General features: G+C 57.6%; 1 protein-coding gene across 1 annotated transcript; it reads left to right on the forward strand.

Moving 5' to 3' along the window:
- Nucleotides 1-3,679: 3,679 nt before the first annotated feature.
- CSTB (cystatin B (stefin B)) lies at nucleotides 3,680-8,169 on the forward strand. The gene is made up of 3 exons (XM_012664130.1): nucleotides 3,680-3,791; nucleotides 7,314-7,415; nucleotides 7,786-8,169. Exons 1-3 carry the CDS (start codon nucleotides 3,726-3,728, stop codon nucleotides 7,912-7,914), a joined length of 297 nt encoding a protein of 98 aa, XP_012519584.1. The 5' UTR covers nucleotides 3,680-3,725; the 3' UTR covers nucleotides 7,915-8,169.
- Nucleotides 8,170-17,724: the final 9,555 nt, after the last annotated feature.

Genomic DNA, 17,724 nt, shown 5'->3' on the forward strand with positions numbered 1-17,724 from the left:
CCTTGGAAAAATACAATCACAGAGAAGAAAGTTTGCAAATACCCATATCCCACACCTGGCGATGGCTGCTGTCAACATCTCAGTGTGTACCTTCGGTCCCCCAGGTGCCTGGACCTCACCTGCCCCAGTGAAAGGATCTCCAGGGAAAAGGCCTGGGAACTCAAATTTCCACAAGCACCCCAAGGGGTGCAAACCCCAAGACAACTGGGGAAATACTGTTCCATTAACATAAACGCCTCTTGCTAACTGCACAGTATCGCTTGCTATGGGTGGAGGTTGGCCACTGTAGTTGCTTCTAGATTCTGTGACGGACATTTTTATGTCCAGGCACTGGTTTTCCTTAAGAGAAATTCCTGGAATTGCCTGGCGAAGTGTGTAAAGAGGCCGACATTTACTTAGTGCCTACTCCGTGCTAGGCAGTGAGGCAGGGAGCAGACCCAGGGGCTACACAGGCACCATGCCAGTCTGTCTTCTGGGGAACCCCAAAATGGACACAGGTTGTTAGGAGACACAGAAAAGCTGGGACAGCCCAGGACACCATGTAACAGGGGCGCCCAGAAAGGCATCTGCTCCCGTACGTGGGGTCCTGACCTTCCTCTTCCAATTCTTCTCATGCTTCTAAGATTAGAAACCCTTTGCCCACCACTGGTTTATACCAGTGGCCTTTTAAAATTGTACATCTGTTCCCTCCCTTGACTTATCCCAATTTTTGTGACTCCCTCCACCTTCCAGAGTTGACTCACGGCTCCCTTTGCTCACCTGGGCTCACTGAGACGGGCCCCATCTCGGAGGCAAAGCCACTGTCCACTCCGTGTGAGCTCCCCTGGCAGCCCGGCCTGCGAAGGGATCTGCAGGGCAAGGCAGGGCGGTGGTCTGCCCACGGGGCCGCCTACTGTCAGGTTTACCTCTGCTGCTACTTCCCTTGATATTGAAGATGAGCTGGTAAGCTGATAAATGCTCGCTTAAATGCTTCCTTCATCTTTCTTTTTCTCTTAATCAAGGAGTTTCTTGGGCTAGAATTTAATTAGCAACAAATTTCGATGATGACATTTTCTGTGCAAAACACAAGAAGTGACTGGCCCCAGGAACTGGTATGTGAGCCACTGCTTATGAGTATTAACAGGGAGGAAAAAAGACTGGATCAGCTTTCTGGGGAAGAAGGGATTTCGAGAAGAGGATAAATAACTACAATAAATAACTAAAACTCAGGTTCTACTTGCACTGGGAAAATCAGATTTCACACATGAAATTTTACAATTGCTTGAATTTAAAATTTTGGTCCTTCTGAATACAGACTTCGAATTTAGGTGACGTTCAGAGTCCCTGAAATGGGCCCCCAGGACTCTAGGTGGGGAGACAGGATATTTGGTCTTTTCCCCCCGCCTTCAGTAAAATGAAAAACTCTGGTATCAAGGTATGGGAGGTAAAAGTCAGTATTTTCCAGAGTTTGGACAGAAAAAGTAACATAAATTATAGGTAAGACTTACCTTAGTATACTAATAATACAGTAATAATGACAATATCAATAGCTCGCCCTGCAGTCCCAAGCTTTCTGTACTTACGAACGCAGTTAGTCCTTAAAAAAAAGCCTTTTGAGGTTGAGCATTAGTATCATTCCCACAGAGAGGCACAGAGAGGTTCAGCAGTTAGTCCTGTGCCACACTGCAGGTACGACCAAGGGCTGGTGGCGCTCAGGCAGTCGGGCTCCAGAGCCCGACCTCCATGGTGGTTTGAAAACATCCGTGTGCACCCAAACCCACAGCACGAAGGCAGCTTTGATCTGAGAGACACTGAACACAACGCAGAGACGGCCTGACGGTGTGAGGAGAGAGCTCCAGCTCACGGAGCCTGCAGGAAGCCCAACCGCACTCAGTCTGGAACAGCCAGGACTTGGCCAAGGCTGCAGCTTCCCTAATTTCTGTCCTTCCAACTTAGGACTAACTGGAGAAAGCCAAGTACGCCCCTCAAATCAGCCCCACGGGATCAGTGGAGGGCCGAGGCAGAAGAGGAAGGTCAAGGGCCCGAGTGCAGCCATTTGGCAGGTGCCAGACCCTGACCGTCCCGCATAGGAAGTCGCCAGCAAGCCGCTGCACGTACCCAGGGGATGAATCACTAAGCCGGACACCTCACCTTTCTGTAACAGGGCAGCAGTTTGTGATCAAGCTTTACGACCGGACCTCAAGACAGTGCTGGGCCTTAGGGCTGCTTCCTAACAGGGTTTTTTGAACATTTAAAAAGTTACCATTGCCCCACAAGGAGTCCCCGCTGCTTCTGGGTAGAGGACCGGGCCCTGCCTGTGGAGTAGGATCTGTCATCTGTCTCTCAATAACCTTTGTCGCTAGCCGACTCTCACTTGAATTCTTTCCCTGTGACGCCAAGGGCCCACTTGGCGAGTTCAGGGCCTTCCCCCTGCATCGGGGCACCCCTGCATCAGGGCACCCCTGCATCAGGACGCCACTTGCAGTGTGCCCCTCCTCCAGGTCCCCTGCCACAACCCCGACAGGGCACAGGGGAACCATCCCTTTGCCCGCCACAAACTCTCCCTCTCCCTGCCTGCCTTTGGGCTTCTGCCAACACGAGCGAGGTGGCCCCCCCCTGCATAGCGAGCCCGGATGACCAGCCTTTTGTGCTCACTTGGGTGGTCCTTCTTTATCGCCACAGACTTACTCTCCTATTTGTGAAACGTGGGCACGTGGGACACAGCGCCAGCCAGCGGGGCGGGCAAGGATCAGGCACCGGGAGGCACCTTTAGACAAACCCCCTGCGCCAGACACAGCCCCGCAGAGCTACGGACCAGAAAGACAACAGAAAGCCTCCCTTTCTCCTCCCGGACCATTTTTTCCTAGTACTTTGTTTCCCACATAACAGAGCTTTCCATTTTCATGGGGTCAAATCTGTGTTCATTCAACAATGACGGAAGTCTCTCCCTCTCCTCTGCCCAGGGCTAACCACACCTGCCTCCCCGCGTCCCCTTCCCCCCTGAAGCTACAACCGGGCTGTGGCCCGGCAGGAATGGGGAGGGCTCTCTTGCGGGGGCCCTGCCCTGGAACCGAGAGTCAGCACTCAGCGGGTGGACAGGCCCAGTCATGTCGACACGCTCCAACCCCGCCTGAAATGAGGCAAGCGACCCTTCCCTTCCCCACCCGGTTAAGTCCAATCTAAATCCTACAGCAAATCCCCCAGAACCAAGCCCTTCTCTCAAATCCCTGCCCCACCCAGCCCGGGCCCCGTGGGAGCGGCCTTCAGCCCTCGCTGTGTGCCTCGGTCACGCGCCGTGACGCCCCAGCTGACCGCCCCGCCCCGTGTCCCCTCCCTGCGCCCCCCCTCCCCGGGCCTGCGCCCGTCCCACGGGCCCCCGGGCAGACACCGCCCCCTGGGGGACCCCGAGAGCGTGCGACTTGACCGCCGGGAGGGACAGCACCAACCCGGCGGGGGGCGCGCCCTCCGTCCGTCCCTCCCGGCAGGACGCGGGCCCTGCGTCCGGACACGGCGCCCACGACGGGGGGAGGCCAGGCCAGGCTCCGCGCTGCGCCCCACCCACGGCCCCGTTTTTGCCGGCGGATGGCGACCCCGCGGCCCCCGAACCGGGCCGTCCCCCCGCGCCTTGGTTCCGTCCGCACGTCACGTGGCCACCGCCCACTGGGGCGGGGCATCCTCCACTTAGTCCGCCTGACACGTCCCGTCGTCAGGTCCCGACTCCGCCAGGTCCCGCCGCCGCCGCCGAGATGATGTGCGGAGCGCCCACCGCCACGCAGCCGGCCACGGCCGAGACGCAGCACATCGCCGACCAGGTGGGCCCGCGGGGACAGTTCGGGGTGGCCGGGACCCTGCCCGGGGACCCCCGCCGCGACGCCGGGTTTTCGGGGAGAGGACCGTCGGGGGCGGGCGGTGCCCCCTCCCCTCGCCGCGCCGCGGGGCGCGCCCGGACCGTGCGAACTGCGGGCAGGCGTCTGCGGGGCGGTCTCCCAGGGTGATGACTGCGCTGCGGTTGTCCTTCCGGGCGAAGAGCCCTCTGCCCTTCGGAAGTACGCACTCGCGTATGCAGAGAAGGGCCGCGGTGGGTCCTAGTTGGAGAAAGATGATTCACGGTGCTGCTGAGGACGGTGAGGCGGCCGCTGCGGGCCGTGGGACAGGTGCGGGACCGCTGCGTGCGGGAGAGGGTGGGCTCCGCCCCGGACGGCACCAGCAAGCGGGACGAGCCCAAGAGCAGGGTGGGGTCCGCGGGTGGAGGGTTCCCAAGAGGAAACGTGGGGGTTGGTTGGGGGGGGGTCTTGCTGGGGGAGGCGGTCGGCATCGCCTGGAGGCGGGGACCCGCCCAGGTATCCAGGGTGGGGTCATCGCTAAGGCGACTCAGCAGGTGGTTTCTAGGCCTGGGTTTTACAAGGAAGCTCACGGGTGGCCCCGGAGGAGGTTCCGGAGCCTAACTAGTGTTTGGCCAAGCAAAAGAGCCAAATGCCCTGGAGTAGTTCAGGAAAAATGGAGAGGGGGGCGGAGGGTGCAAGAGTAGGAGAAGGTGCCCGGGAGAAATTAACCAGAGAAATTAACGGTGTCTGCACAAAGGGGCATTCAGGTGTCCTCTGTACTTTTCTTATTCTAGCACTGTTTCAAACCAAGTCCAAATAAAAAGTTAAAACTCCACAAACAAGATAAAAACCGGGCTGGTGGCAGTGGGCAGACCCTGGGCACCTGCCCCCCAGTTCCCTCATGGCTGGCACAGGTGTGCTGGGGCTCTGCGCCTGCCCTAGGAGGAATCCCGCGAGGGTTAAATGCCTTCCTACCGGCACGTGGCCCCCTAGGGCCTTTGCGAGCTGTCCTTGGGTGTGAACAGTCCACTCTTTACAAGCAAGGGAAGATTCAGGGGATGTCGCGGCCCTGTTTTGAGTAAGAAAAGGAAAAGTAAAACTTCTTTCTCCTTTAACTTCCTGCCCCCGTTGCTGCTTCCTAAACCCGATGGCACATGGCCAGCCCACAGTGTCATTGCTCAGGTGGTTCTGACCATCTGACTGCAGGAGTCAGTCTCATGGTGAGTCAGTCCCATGAGACCTTTGAAAATGAGGAATTTGTCCCAAAAGGGCCTGTGCAGACCACTGTGTGAGCCACGCCTGGAAAACTGGTTCCTCTTCCCGAAGCCACTCGCATAAGCCTAACCCTTCCCGACCAGTTTCCTGGCTTTCCGGGCCTAAGAAATTCCTCACTTGTCACCATGAGCTTTGAATGAGGTCTTGTGGCGGCCAGGGGAGAAGAGTTGCTGTCCCAGAGTGGCCTGTGAGTGGGCAGTGGCTGTTGCTGCTGAGAGATTTGAAGGCAGGTATCAAGTGGCCGGCCTTCTTCAATTTGCTGGGTGGTCTCTGAGGAAAGGGGAGGGGAGAGGAGCAGGGACACTCACTGGCACCCTCTAAGTTAGTGACCCTTTGTTATGGATGCCTATGGGAGCACACTGCACTGAGTGTTCCTGTCTCCACTTTGCAGATGAAGAGAACAGAGACCACAGCCTGACTCGAGGCCCAAAGGTCCGAGTTGTGCATTCTGTACCAGCTCGTGGGGGACCCTCCCCCACGCCAGTCCCTGTGCTCTGAGGGCTGGCAGTTTGGGGCTTCCTAACTGATCTCCGGCTTTCCCTCACTCCCTGGGCGAAAGCCCCGCACACCCTGCTGTGAGCAGCTGGGTGACCTGCCTGGTCCAGGCCTCCACACCCCTCCTCCAGACAGGCAGGGAGGAAGGCGATTCCTCATCTCCCTGGGCCCTTGGGCCGGTTTGTTGGTGTCGCTCAGCCTGGGCTTGTCTTCATCTGAGGACAAGGGCCACTGTACTGGTGTGTGTGACCCCGAGGGCCCAGCACAACACCTTGCGTGCAGACAAGTGCTACAGGTAGTCTTCAGACACTGCTGGGCCCTGTGCCCAGTGGAGCGGGAGCACGCCAGCGACACAGCAAGCGGAGGGGCGGCAGGGTGGCACCTGCGACTCACAACGTCCTCCTGGTCCTTCCTGCCGCGCCTTCAGTCCTCGCCTGTCCCTGCCCGTCCCTGCCTGTCCCCTCTCTGAAGGTGCCAGGAGGTGACAGAACGTTTGGTCAGATTGCCCTGGCAACTCCCTTTATTTCCCAGCTAGCATGCTTCCTGCCAACGGGTGGGGTTTGTTTTTTTTTAAACTAAAGTTGGTTCTCTAGGGCCTGCCTGGTGGCTCCCGCACGGTCAGCGGACTCGAGTGCCCACCAGCTAATCCCGACAGCAGCCAGGGCACTTTTATTTGTTTTTCTTTTTTTTGAGACAGAGTCTCGCTGTTGCCCGGGCCAGAGTGCTGTGGCATCATCCTAGCTCACAGCAACCTCAAACTCCTGGGCTTAAGCGATCCTCCTGCCTCAGCCTCCCAAGTAGCTGGGACTACAGGCATGCACCACCATGCCCGGCTAATTTTTTCTATATATTTTTAGTTGTCCGATTAATTTCTTTCAATTTTTAGTAGAGACAGGGTCTCACTCTTGCTCAGGCTGGTTTCGAACTCCTGAGCTCAAACAATCCGCCAGCCTCGGCCTCCCAGAGTGCTAGGATTACAGGCGTGAGCCACCGCGCCCGGCTGGGGTGGGGGGCGGGGAGCACTTTTAAACTACATTCGATTTACATTTTTTCAAAAAGACAGATTTGCTCTTTCCTTCCATCATAAAGGCGATCAGCTCCTAAAAGCCAAAGACCCTAGAATTGAGAGCACATTTGCTGTTTGACGCTAAAATTAGGATCACCTGTGCCTGGCACACTCTTTCCCCCAAGGAGATCCTCTCAGGCAGGTGAAGTGCTTTGCACCTGCAAAGCGCATGGCCCAGGCACGCCTGACAGCAGGAATGCGGAATGGCCCGCATGCCCACAGCGTGGGAACAATCAGAAGAACCAGGCATGTCCAGGAAATAGAAAGCCACATTTAAATTAAATTTGGGATTGCGCTCAAAATACTTGACTTTAAAAGATTAGTTAAAAATGATGTGTAGTCTTTCAAATGAACTGTTTTTGTGTCAAGTGAAAAAATAAACAGGGCATAAGCTTGTATGTGATGTTGTAATGATCAAAGTATGAAATCATCCCGTGCCTGGAAAAGGCAAACGTTGCACTGAAGTAGCATCGTTCAAACTCTGGGAGATTAGTGAGGAATTGTCTTCTCTGTTACTGGTGCCAGCAGTTTGCTGTGTCGCCCCAGTTACAAGGAACTATTGTGTTAAGGAAAGTCTGTGAAGAGTGGGTGTTAGACCTGCGTGTGCACGTGTGTGTGAGTGACTCCAGCAGGAGGGGAGCCACTGAGTCACCCCTTTCTCTCCGCTCCTCCAGGTGAGGTCCCAGCTTGAAGAGAAAGAAAATAAGAAGTTCCCTGTCTTCAAGGCTGTGTCATTCAGGACGCAGGTGGTCGCGGGGACAAACCACTTCATCAAGGTAGGGCAGGGGCCATGCGGGGGGGAGCCCGACCTGCAGTGGGGCTGGCTGGGGGCAGCTGGTGCAGGCCTGGGGGGTGATCTTAGTGCCAGGGCACAGGTCTCAATGGGGAGTCCTGCGTCAGCCCCCTAAGACAAGCATCATAGCCTCTCTTAGGCCTTAGAGAAGGACTAAGGCTTTCGGGCAACCAAGGACTCTGGTGGAACGAGCGTGAGGTACCGAGGATGTCCCTGCCCATGGAGGAAAAGTCACTGACAACCCAAAGGGACACAGCTCCTGCCTCCAGGGTAGCAGCCGTTCTCACACTCGGCTCCGTTGCAAGGAGGGTTGGGGCCGGGGGCTCTGCTCACTGGACCTTCTCTCTCCCCAGGTTCACGTTGGTGACGAAAACTTCGTGCACTTGCGAGTATTTGAAAGTCTTCCTCACGAGAACAAGCCCTTGGCCCTGTCTGACTACCAGACCAACAAAACCAAGGGTGATGAGCTGACCTATTTCTAATTCCCCAGCTTGAGTGGGGCCCTTTGCCATGTGACGGATACTCAGGATGATTCTCCGTCATCTGCGAGCGTGTACTTGGGATCATAAAATAAGGTCGTCTCTGCGCTGTGCTACCCAGGCTGGAAGGGGCGGTGTTAAGCAGCTTCTCTTGCATCTCTGCTCCTAAATGTCACTATTGATTTTTTCATTCCCAATCAATGATCTTAACTTGGTTATTTTCAAAGAGGGTTATATATGATCTTTAAATATATATATTTTAAGTCTTTACACAGTACTCGTCTTTGTTTCGGATTTTTTTCTCCATCTGAAACGCTAATCACAGTGTAGATGTGCCAGGAAGGCGAGAGTCACTCATCTGAGAGTGTTCATGAAGATCTTTCACAGCTTGCAGAGCCCTGGAGTGCCCAGCACTGGCCTGAGCTGGCTGGTGTGGGTCATTCTGCTCGAGGGCACAGAGGCCAGGGAGACAGCCCCAGGTCCCAGCAGGTGGCTGGTAGACCCAAGGTCCAAGCCTCCCACGTGTGCTGCTGCCTTGACTCTACGTTCTTATCTGGGGTTTGTGACGCCCCCGATATAACCGGGTCCCTGGGCAGTGTGCATTGCAACAGATGGGAGAGACAAAGATACGGACACAAAAAGTAAGGTGAGAGGGTGTGGGGAGGTCAGGGGACCACCAGCACTCCCATGAGTCAGGTGGCACTGACTGAAGTCTAGCACCCATTTTTATTCTCTTTTTCATGCTATAGATTACAATGATTTCACATCAAAAGCTCGTGGGTTAGCAGTAAAGCGTATAATCTAAAGGGGAACAAAGAGACCACATACTTCTTTCTACTTTATTTAGTTCCTCATTTACTGAGACATGAACTGAGGAGAGAGATAGGAACATTGCCTCAGTTTTAGAATAGCAAACTGGTCTTATCTGCTGGGCTGACGTCCTTTGATCATTCTCTCTGCCTTCGGATTACAAGCCCGGGTCTCTTTGCAGACATCCAGGCTGTAGCCCTCAGGCTTTAAGGCGGGGTCCATGCGCAGACATCCCTGATCGGTGGAATGTCCCCCTCAAGGTCGAGCAGCTTTTGCTCAGTGAACTGACATGTCCACAGGTTGCTCTTTGGCAAGTTTCTGTCCCCAAGCCTCAGTTTCCCCCTGTAAACTAAAGGGGTTTGAGTAAATCCAGTTCTATTAAAAGAGTGTTAGCTCTAGATCTGCCCAGACGCAGGCACACACGCCACGCTCCGGTGGAGAGCGGATGTGCAGGAGAGGCAATAATGTTGCACCATGTCTGTGCAGCCGCCATGCAGCTCGGCCAAGTGCTGTGCACATGGAAAGTCACATGTGCTCCACATAAGCTCCTTGGGAAGGAGGAGGGGACCTTGGGAGGAGCATGTCTATTTGAAAAATGCTGTCTGGCTTTCAGCAGAGGTTACTTGCTGTTAGTGGAATCAGGCCAGTGGTTTGCCACCTGTGATTCGTTTGTGTTACCAAGAACAGAAAAGAATACATCGTACACTGTGAGAGTTAAGACTGTTGGGAGAGGCTGGACGTGGGGGCTCACGCCTGTAATCCTAGCACTCTGGGAGGCTGAGGCAGGAGGATCGCTCGAGGTCAGGAGTTTGAGACGAAGCCCCGTCTCTACTAAAAATAGAAAAATTAGCCAGGCATGGTGGTGCATGCCTATAGTCCCAGCTACCTGGGAGGCTGAGGCAGGAGGATGGCTTTGTAGGAGGAGATGACTTTGGCCTAATTTTTTCTGCCAAAGGAATATTCTGTTTGGTATCCAGCTTTATGTAATTATTAGTATATAGTACAAATTGTACAATAACGATAACCTTTGTTTAATCTCCTTATTGCAATAAATCCACATTTGCTCACTTTAACTTCCTTGTTCTCCCTGTTACCCCAGTAACATGCCTTACCCAATCGGGTAAGGGCAAGCTCGTGCAGTCAAAGCCCCACCGGTGGGACAAGACACAGCCCTAGGTCTGCGTCTGTAGCGCACTGGCTGGCCGGCTGCTTCTGCTGCCGCTATGAGCCCTTCTGATCAGAAGTAAAGATTTTTCCCCTCTGAGACAATATGCAGTGCCTGACTGGTTTCTAATGGCACTGCAGGTTACTTCTAACAGCCTGAGCCCAGAAGTTTGAGACTACAGTGAACTGTGACACCACTGCACTCTACCTGGGGTGCCAGAGCAAGACCCTGTCTCAAAAAAAAAAAAAAAAAAAAAAGAAAGACGTGGGTGAAATCTCTGTGCTTCAGGGTCACGATGTGAAATGCATCCCGAGGGTTTCCAGAACTGCGGCTTGCCTCCGGGGCACCCCACGCCCTCACACACGGTCTCCTCTAATTGCCATCAGAAAAAGTGCTGCTGTGCACAGGGTCGACTCATCTAGATGAGATTAGATTCCAATTAGACTAGAGATAGAATGACATATAATTGGATGGAAATTGTGCAAGAGAAAGTCGTAGGTGTGGGGAACCGCATCCTTCTGTTACCGGGTGGAGCATCGAGCAAGCCGATGGGGCTGCCTGGGAGCAGCGGTAATCCCGTTTCTGCCGCACAAACGGCAGGGACAGGGACGCAGCTCCAGTGTCTCAGGCTCTGCTCCTGGAGCTCCCCGCGGCACAGCCAGCCCCTGGTCAGGCGACTCCACTGCGCTCACGACTGCCTGTCTCCCCAGGTCATCCCTCCCTGCTCTCCCTGCCCGCATCTGAGTGTCCTTGTGCCAGGCACCGTGCTGGGCTGAGAACACGCACGCTGAGACAGACGCCCTCTCACGGGGCTCATGACACCATGTGGTCAGAGAGCCCTTCCCTGCCGGGATCTGCTCTCCACCTCCCTTAGGGGTGGGAAAACTATATCACTGGGCCCAGATTTTTAAAAAGGACAGACAGGTCCAGACTCCTTTGCAGCAGGTGTGGCCACATGACCAAGCGGAGCTCAGGCAAAGCCAGAGGAGGAGCTGCCGCTGGGGCATGACAGGGACGCCAGGATCTGGGGAGAGGCAGATCACCGGCAACGCGCCGGGTACGGAGAGCTGCGTTTGCCAGAATTGTTCTCCCAGAGAAGGCTGCATGTGACCACAGGGCTGAGCCGCGGCGGGTGGCTGAGCCCTGCCCCTCAGGACGCTGCCGCCTGGCCTGACAGCAGCCAGTGGGGTCGAGCAGAATTGCTTGGGGCAGCTGAGCGGTCCTCTCTCCATCCTCCGTCGTCCCCATGGCTGTGCTCCCAAAGGGCTGAAAAATCAAAGAACAGTCCTGTGGCCACCCACTGGCTAGCCTGCCCAGGCCCTCGTGTGTCTGAGCGTGGCCCTGGGCTCGGGGTAAGGAGAGAACTACAGCCCAAAGGAACATGCACTGGCTACGAAACGTGGCTGTCCTCTTGGTCCCCACTCCAGCTGACATGTGCCTGAGACAGTTTCTGGGTGCAGGCAGGATAACCTCTTCCGGGGGAACGGGAGGGGGCTCAGCCAGAGGCCCCCCAGGAGCTCGAGCGTGGCCCTGGCCAGGGCAGAGCAGACACAGCTTTGCCCGGGAGCTGGCTGTGCAGTCACCAGTGTGACTCAGAGTCAGGAGCGGGGCACTTGCGCCTCTGCGGGCTGCCCTGCTGGAGGGCAGGTCGGAGCTGGGGGTGACCACTGTGTCCGGGTCCGTGGAGTGCAGTACGCCCATCACCGAGGTGGGCAGGGAGCAGCCTCGCCACCGCCTCCGCGGATCCACACACGCACTGCTCTGGGGCAGCTGTGCCGTGAAGAGTCACAGAAAAGCCGCTTTACGGAGAGGGCAGGTCCTCCTTGCTGCAGGGCCGTGATCATCCACTTACCTGCTCTGTCCATCAGGGGAAGAGGCCTGTGCTGGTCACCTGGGGGGAGCCTCACGGCCCCAGGTCAGCACTCGAGCTGACCCCCTCCAGGGATCTTCCCGGATTCTCAGCGTGACCCCAGAAGTTGGGGTCCCTGGGTTCCTTTTGGGTGGCTGGTGGGTGTGGCTCTCTAGGTCTCAGCCTCTCCTTTCCCGTCTCCCCACGCTGAGCCCTGTAACAGTGTGTCGGGACCTTGTGACGAGTGCCGACCGTGCCTGCCTGTGTTGGCTCACAGTGCGGGGAGGGTGGTGGCCGACCGGGCGGCTTGGCAGGCTCAGGGGTGGGCTTCTGTCCTGTCCTGGCCGACATCACAAGCCCCCAGTGAGGTTTGGAAACTCAATTCTGCAGGTCCAGGGCGGGCCCAGGAATCTGCTTTGTGTAAAGCTCAGGGGGGCCCTGCTGCGTGGCCAGGATCGGGAGCCGGTGGGCTGGGCCGTGAGAGCCCTGCAGGAGTTACTGCAGAGGTGAGGTCACCCGTGCGCACAAACACAGCTGGCAGCAAAGGCGGGCAGCTGGAGTAGGCAGGTGGGAGGGGAGGCTCCACCTCACCGGCTTTGGACCATCAGCAAGTCCGCGCTTGAAGGAGCATCCCAGCAGACCCTGGGGGCAGCGCCAGGGGCCTGTCCCCGAACTTCCTGGGGTGTCAGAACACTCCTTCCAGCCCAGCGACTCTGCTTGGCTGAGACCTGACTGGAGGTGGCCCTGGAGCCCTGAAAGGTGTGGGAGGCACATCTGGAAGGCACAAGTGCTGTCCCGAGAGGCACCTGCCACAGGTGCGGGTGTCGCAGGTCTCCAGCTGTGGGAGGCCATTCTCCTCCAGCAAACGGTGAGGGGAGAGCAGTGCCACAGCCCAGGCACTCGGGGCTCTGGGGATCTCAGGCCTGTCCTCAAGGCTCCTATCTCACTCTCGGGGGCCCACTCCGCCCCCAAAAGGACCCTCGCTTGGAAGTGACCGCGCCTTAGCTTCCGGGGCTGCCGGGCCCAGCGGTCCCTCGCTTGGTACTGCATCGTGGTCACACGGCCGCCTTCTCACTGGGACGCCAGGCATTGGATTTCCGGTCCTAATCCAATGTGGTCTCATTTTACTGGGCAAATTACATCTGTAAAGACCTTATTTCCAAATAAAATCATTCTGAAGTTGGGAGTGAACATGACTCTTTGCAGGACATTATTGAATTTGGGGGACACCTGTCCAGGCTTAATTTAGTGCCCCGCACAGAGCTCCCTTAGACCAGTGCCTGCATTCCGCCCTTCAGCTGGGGCGGTCAGCGTGGAACACGAATCACAGCTCAGTAGAGCTAGTTCCCAAACCAGCAGTAACGAGAGAGAAGAGTTGGCCAGCCCTTACCTCTCCCGTCTCCCCGCTGGGGTGTGGGTTTGGCGGGGAGCTGGCTCTCAGCGCTGTCACAGGGGCCAGTCCGCACCGGTGCCTGTCGGGGCGTGAGCGTGTGGCGTGATCCCGGAGGCCTCCCGAAAGCTCAGTCCCCCTGACGTAGGCCGGGCCCCGACGGCCCCCACCCTGGCACACCAAGCTGAACGGAGGTTTTGTATAGATCCAGCAGGGGCAGATGGTGGGGGGCAAACCTTGCAGGTCCAGCCCCCAGCATGTGTGTGACATGCTCACAGTGCCAAGGGACCTGCAGAACTCCGAGCCTGGGGGGAGGAGTTCATGGGCAGACGATGCTGGCGGTGTCACCAGAGGCCCTGCAAACCACCTGCTGCGGCCTCAGGGCCACACCACCAGGACTTCTCCCTTCCCACCCTCCCCACTTCTATCCTCTCGCTGCAGCTTGGGCGGCCCCTCGGCTGCGACCCTGGCCCAGGCCTTCTTTTCCGGGAGCCCAGGCTCTGAAACCCTTAAGCCAGTGTGGACCCAGGGGGGTCCTGACCTGAGGCCAGCCTTTCCCACCCACGGGGGAGCCGCCAGCGGGAGTCCTCGAGATGGCCGAGGCCTGGGGGTGGAGCGTGGCCCTCGTCCTCCCGGCATGCGGCTCAGGCCCGCGGAGGGGAGTCCGGACCCGCCCCACCTGCCCGTCACAGGATGTGGTGGGCTGCGTAACGGCCCCCAAAGGGTCCACACCCTCAGCCCTGGAACCTGTGATCAGGGTAGTTCAGAGGTTGGCAAGAGGGAGTGCGCAGACGTGATTAAGGATTTTGAGAGGCGCGATTACCCTGGACTATCTGGGAAGGTCTCACGTCATCACAGGTCCTTCCACGAGGGAGGCAGAGATCGCAGATGGCGCCACGCTGGCTCTGGAGATGCAGGAGGACCCGAGCTGAGGGGTGCGGGAGCCCCGCGGCTGGAAGGCAGCAGGCTCGCTCTCCGAGAGCCTCCAGAAGGAGCTGTTTTAGACTTTGGCCCCAGGACGGTAAGAGAATACAGTTGTTGCTTTATGCCACTCGGTTGGTGGAATTTGTCACAGCAGCCTCAGGACACCCACACACCAACCGGGATTTGGCCCCCAGGCCAGAGGGGCCGGGACATGTGCTCCAAGGAGGGTCAGGCCTCGAGAAGGGGGCGGGGTGGCGTGGCAGGCGGAGTCCAGGCACACAACCGATCCCATAAACGAGGCAGGAAACGCCCTGCCTCTGCCACCCGTCTCCTCTGGAGCGAGGCCTTCAGTGCCGTGTCCTCCGTGGCAACAGGTGACCACAGGGGCCATCGGGGTCCCCTGGGGGAGGGCTGGTTCTGCCGAGCAGTCATATCCCAGGCTTCTCACCTTTTTGGCACAAAGCAACGAGCCCGGTGGCCGCTGGACACAATCTGAGGGTTTCTTTGCACAAGGTGTACGCCGGTCAGAGGAGCAGGCACCCGTCACCACCCAGGCACGAGGGTGCGGGGCGGGTGGCCGTCGAGGCCCAGAAGGGGCAGAGATGCTCGGCTAAGGCCCGGAGCTGGGCCTCGGAATCTGGTGGGGAGTGGGGAGCCCGCCTGGAGCACTGGGGCCAGCCCCCAGGGTGGAGGACAGAGCAGGACGAGAGGGGACCCGGGCCACATGGGCAGGGACAGAGCACACCCTTTCCTTCAAGAAAGAGAATTTTGGGGAATCGGTTACCAGCTGCTTCCAGCAACGCTCCGGCTTGGCTGGCGGGATGCCGCGGCTTTAAGTTGCACACAGGTGAGGGAGTTTGGAGGCTGGGAAGGAATCATCACTCCTCCACACGATCACCACGAAAATATTTATTTGTGGATAATCACAGAAGTCAACAGGACCAGCACAAAACAGACACGGCCTACACGAGGCTGACACGGTCGATGTCCACACACACTCACATGGAATGCACGGAGGCCTGGCGCCCGGGGGCTGCAGGAACCACCCTGAACCTCAGGGACGCCCCTCACAGTGGGGCCACGGGGGTGACGTGTGCTTTGTTCCGAGGCTGAGGCGCCTCCAGAGGGCTGAGCTCCTTTCAAGAGGAGGACGGGGCAGCTCCTCAGTCCTTCAGTTGGTCCAGTTTTGCAACAATTGGATGAAATTCCAACTCAAGTTCTAAATCAGGAATGAAGCAGCTACAAAGTTGAAGGCGTTCCAAGTGTCACCCACACACGTCCCAACCGCCAGGGCTACGTGCAGCAAACCAGGGGTTCACTCCCATCCTCCAAATACTAACACCTGCACCTCCCATCACCACAGAAGGGGTTTCCGACGCCTGTGGGATATACCACGTCTGGAGCTGTGACGACGGTATCCTCGCGTCCCCGTCACTCTCCAGGACAGACCCAGTCCCACCAGCCCCACGCCCTCGCTCCTTTCCAGGAGCTGCCTCTTGGGCCAGAAAGTGACCCTAGTGGCTTCGAACACCACGACACAGCTCGTAGTGCAGAGTGAGGGGTGAGGATGGCTTTACTTAGGATGATTTTCCCAGTTACTTCCAAGGCCGTTTAGGGGCTTCCAAGCACGGGCCTAAGGGGGCACTCCCGCCTCTGTTCCCACCCGCCCACCTCCGCTGGCATGGGCCGGCCTTGCTACCGGTTTCAGAACTGACTCGCAGGACAGCCACGCCCCAGCAGCCAGGGGGAGCGGCCCCAGCACCAGAAGGCATTTCCAGAGCGGGTTTCCTATCGTACAAAGATCAGGACCTTCTCCACAGCAAACCGGGGGAAGGGATGGAGGAGAGGCTGGCACCTGGGAGTGCTGCTCACCATGGCAACCTGGCGCTGGCGCCCCCAGCCCCGGCCTCCTGCTGGAGACAGGGCCCTGCGTGGCTCTGACAGTAGGAAAACTTTAAAAACACCTGTTTATTCTGCCAGAATTAAAAAAAAAAAACAACAAAAAACAGTAAGCACTTTCCATTAATACAAAGTTTAAAATATTCACTAAGTCAGATCTAAAGTTATTAAATTCTGTTTTAAACACATGAATGCACTGCGTTATGATGCAAGGCAGGAATGTGGTTGAGACACTGTTTTTCAGTCACCGTCTTTGCACGTTAAGAACAGAAAACATCCTGCACCAAGAATACACCGCGGAGCGGACAGGACGACACACAACACAAACGCCCAGCGTGGGCAACAGTGCACCTGGGCGCGCCCGAGCGGCGGCTCCCACGGGCCGCCTGGAGATGGGGACGCGCCGAGCCCAGCGGCTCACTGCGAAGGCCGCGCACACCACACACGCTGGTTCCTATCACCTCACAGAGAAGACAAGACCTAGATACTTAAAAAAAAAAAATCCCCCAAAAGGCAGCTAATGTTTAATCTCCCCAGAGGGGCGGATGCAGAGACCCCTGCTGAACTGGCACGAAGTGTCTAAAAAGGACACAGGTTCTTGACTCCACCCCCGTGCAGAGGCCTGCCGGCCAGCACCTGCACCCAGTTCTGCACCTGTCAGAAAGGGACCGCAGGAGGGACCACACGACACACCCTGCTCTGCCCACAGCTCCAGGGCGGCACAGGCTCGAGCCTCCTCCCCGGTGTTGCGGGCCCAGGGGACAGAGTCCACCCGAACCACCCAGGCAAGTTCCAGGCTCCCCGGGGTCTGGGCTGACCACGGACCTTTGGGCAGTGGAGCTGGGCTCTCAGAGCCACCCTCCCAAGGCCTGGGGGCCTTCTGAGGGCACACTTGGTCCTGGTGGTTGGCACCTGTGACGTGCTCCTCGGACAGACCCAGGCCGGCCCTCCGCCCTGGCAAAGAGGGGCGTGGGATGAAAACAGCGGGGAGCCACGCCCCTATAGCGCCCAGTGGCATCTGTCTCCCGTCAGAACTCACGAAGCCAGGACCAAAGTCTTTGAGGCTGTCTGCCATCACCCGCTCTGCTCACTCACACACTCCAGTCCCCTCTCTCTGGGCTCAGGCAGGTGCTTGGGAGGGGTCCTGAGCGGACCCCCGCCCCACGGGAAGAGGTGCGTGAAGGAGGCCTTCGAGACCAGGTGGGCGGCAGCATTGCCGGCTGTTGAGCAGCAGAACACAGTCCTGCCACGCGGCGGGGCCTCTCATCAGCATATGTTCATATACGGACCCCAACGCCCCTGAGCAGGTGGTGCTGCCAGAGGGCAGGAAGGGCCAGGAGAAGGGTCCCAGGGCCAGAACGTTCTCACCGCTTTTTGTACATGTCAACTAAACAGAGACCATTGGCTCACGCCACGGGAGGCAGACATGCGGGGTGAGGGGCCCTCCTGGCGCCAGCGATCCAACGGCCGAGCCCACCTACCCTGTCCGACCTGCCTCTTCCTCCTCGGGGCCCACGGCCACCCTGCAATCCAGCACGCGTCCTTTATCTTCTCATCACAGATGACGCGGGGCTCGGGACTGTCAGATCGGGGACGGGGGCACCCGCCTGGCAGGCCCGGTGCTCTCTGCACGGAACAATCTCACTTGCTCATCGGGGGGCCAGCCAAGCCCCGCTCAGTCCACTGTCAAAGGAAACGTTTTAGAAGCTGGTTCCAACGAGTTTAAGAACAGGACATTAAACAAGGCATCATTTTTACAATCATTGACTACATGGC

Source organism: Propithecus coquereli, unplaced genomic scaffold, assembly GCF_000956105.1.
Source record: "Propithecus coquereli isolate 6110/MARCELLA unplaced genomic scaffold, Pcoq_1.0 Scaffold860, whole genome shotgun sequence".
NCBI lineage: Eukaryota > Metazoa > Chordata > Mammalia > Primates > Indriidae > Propithecus > Propithecus coquereli.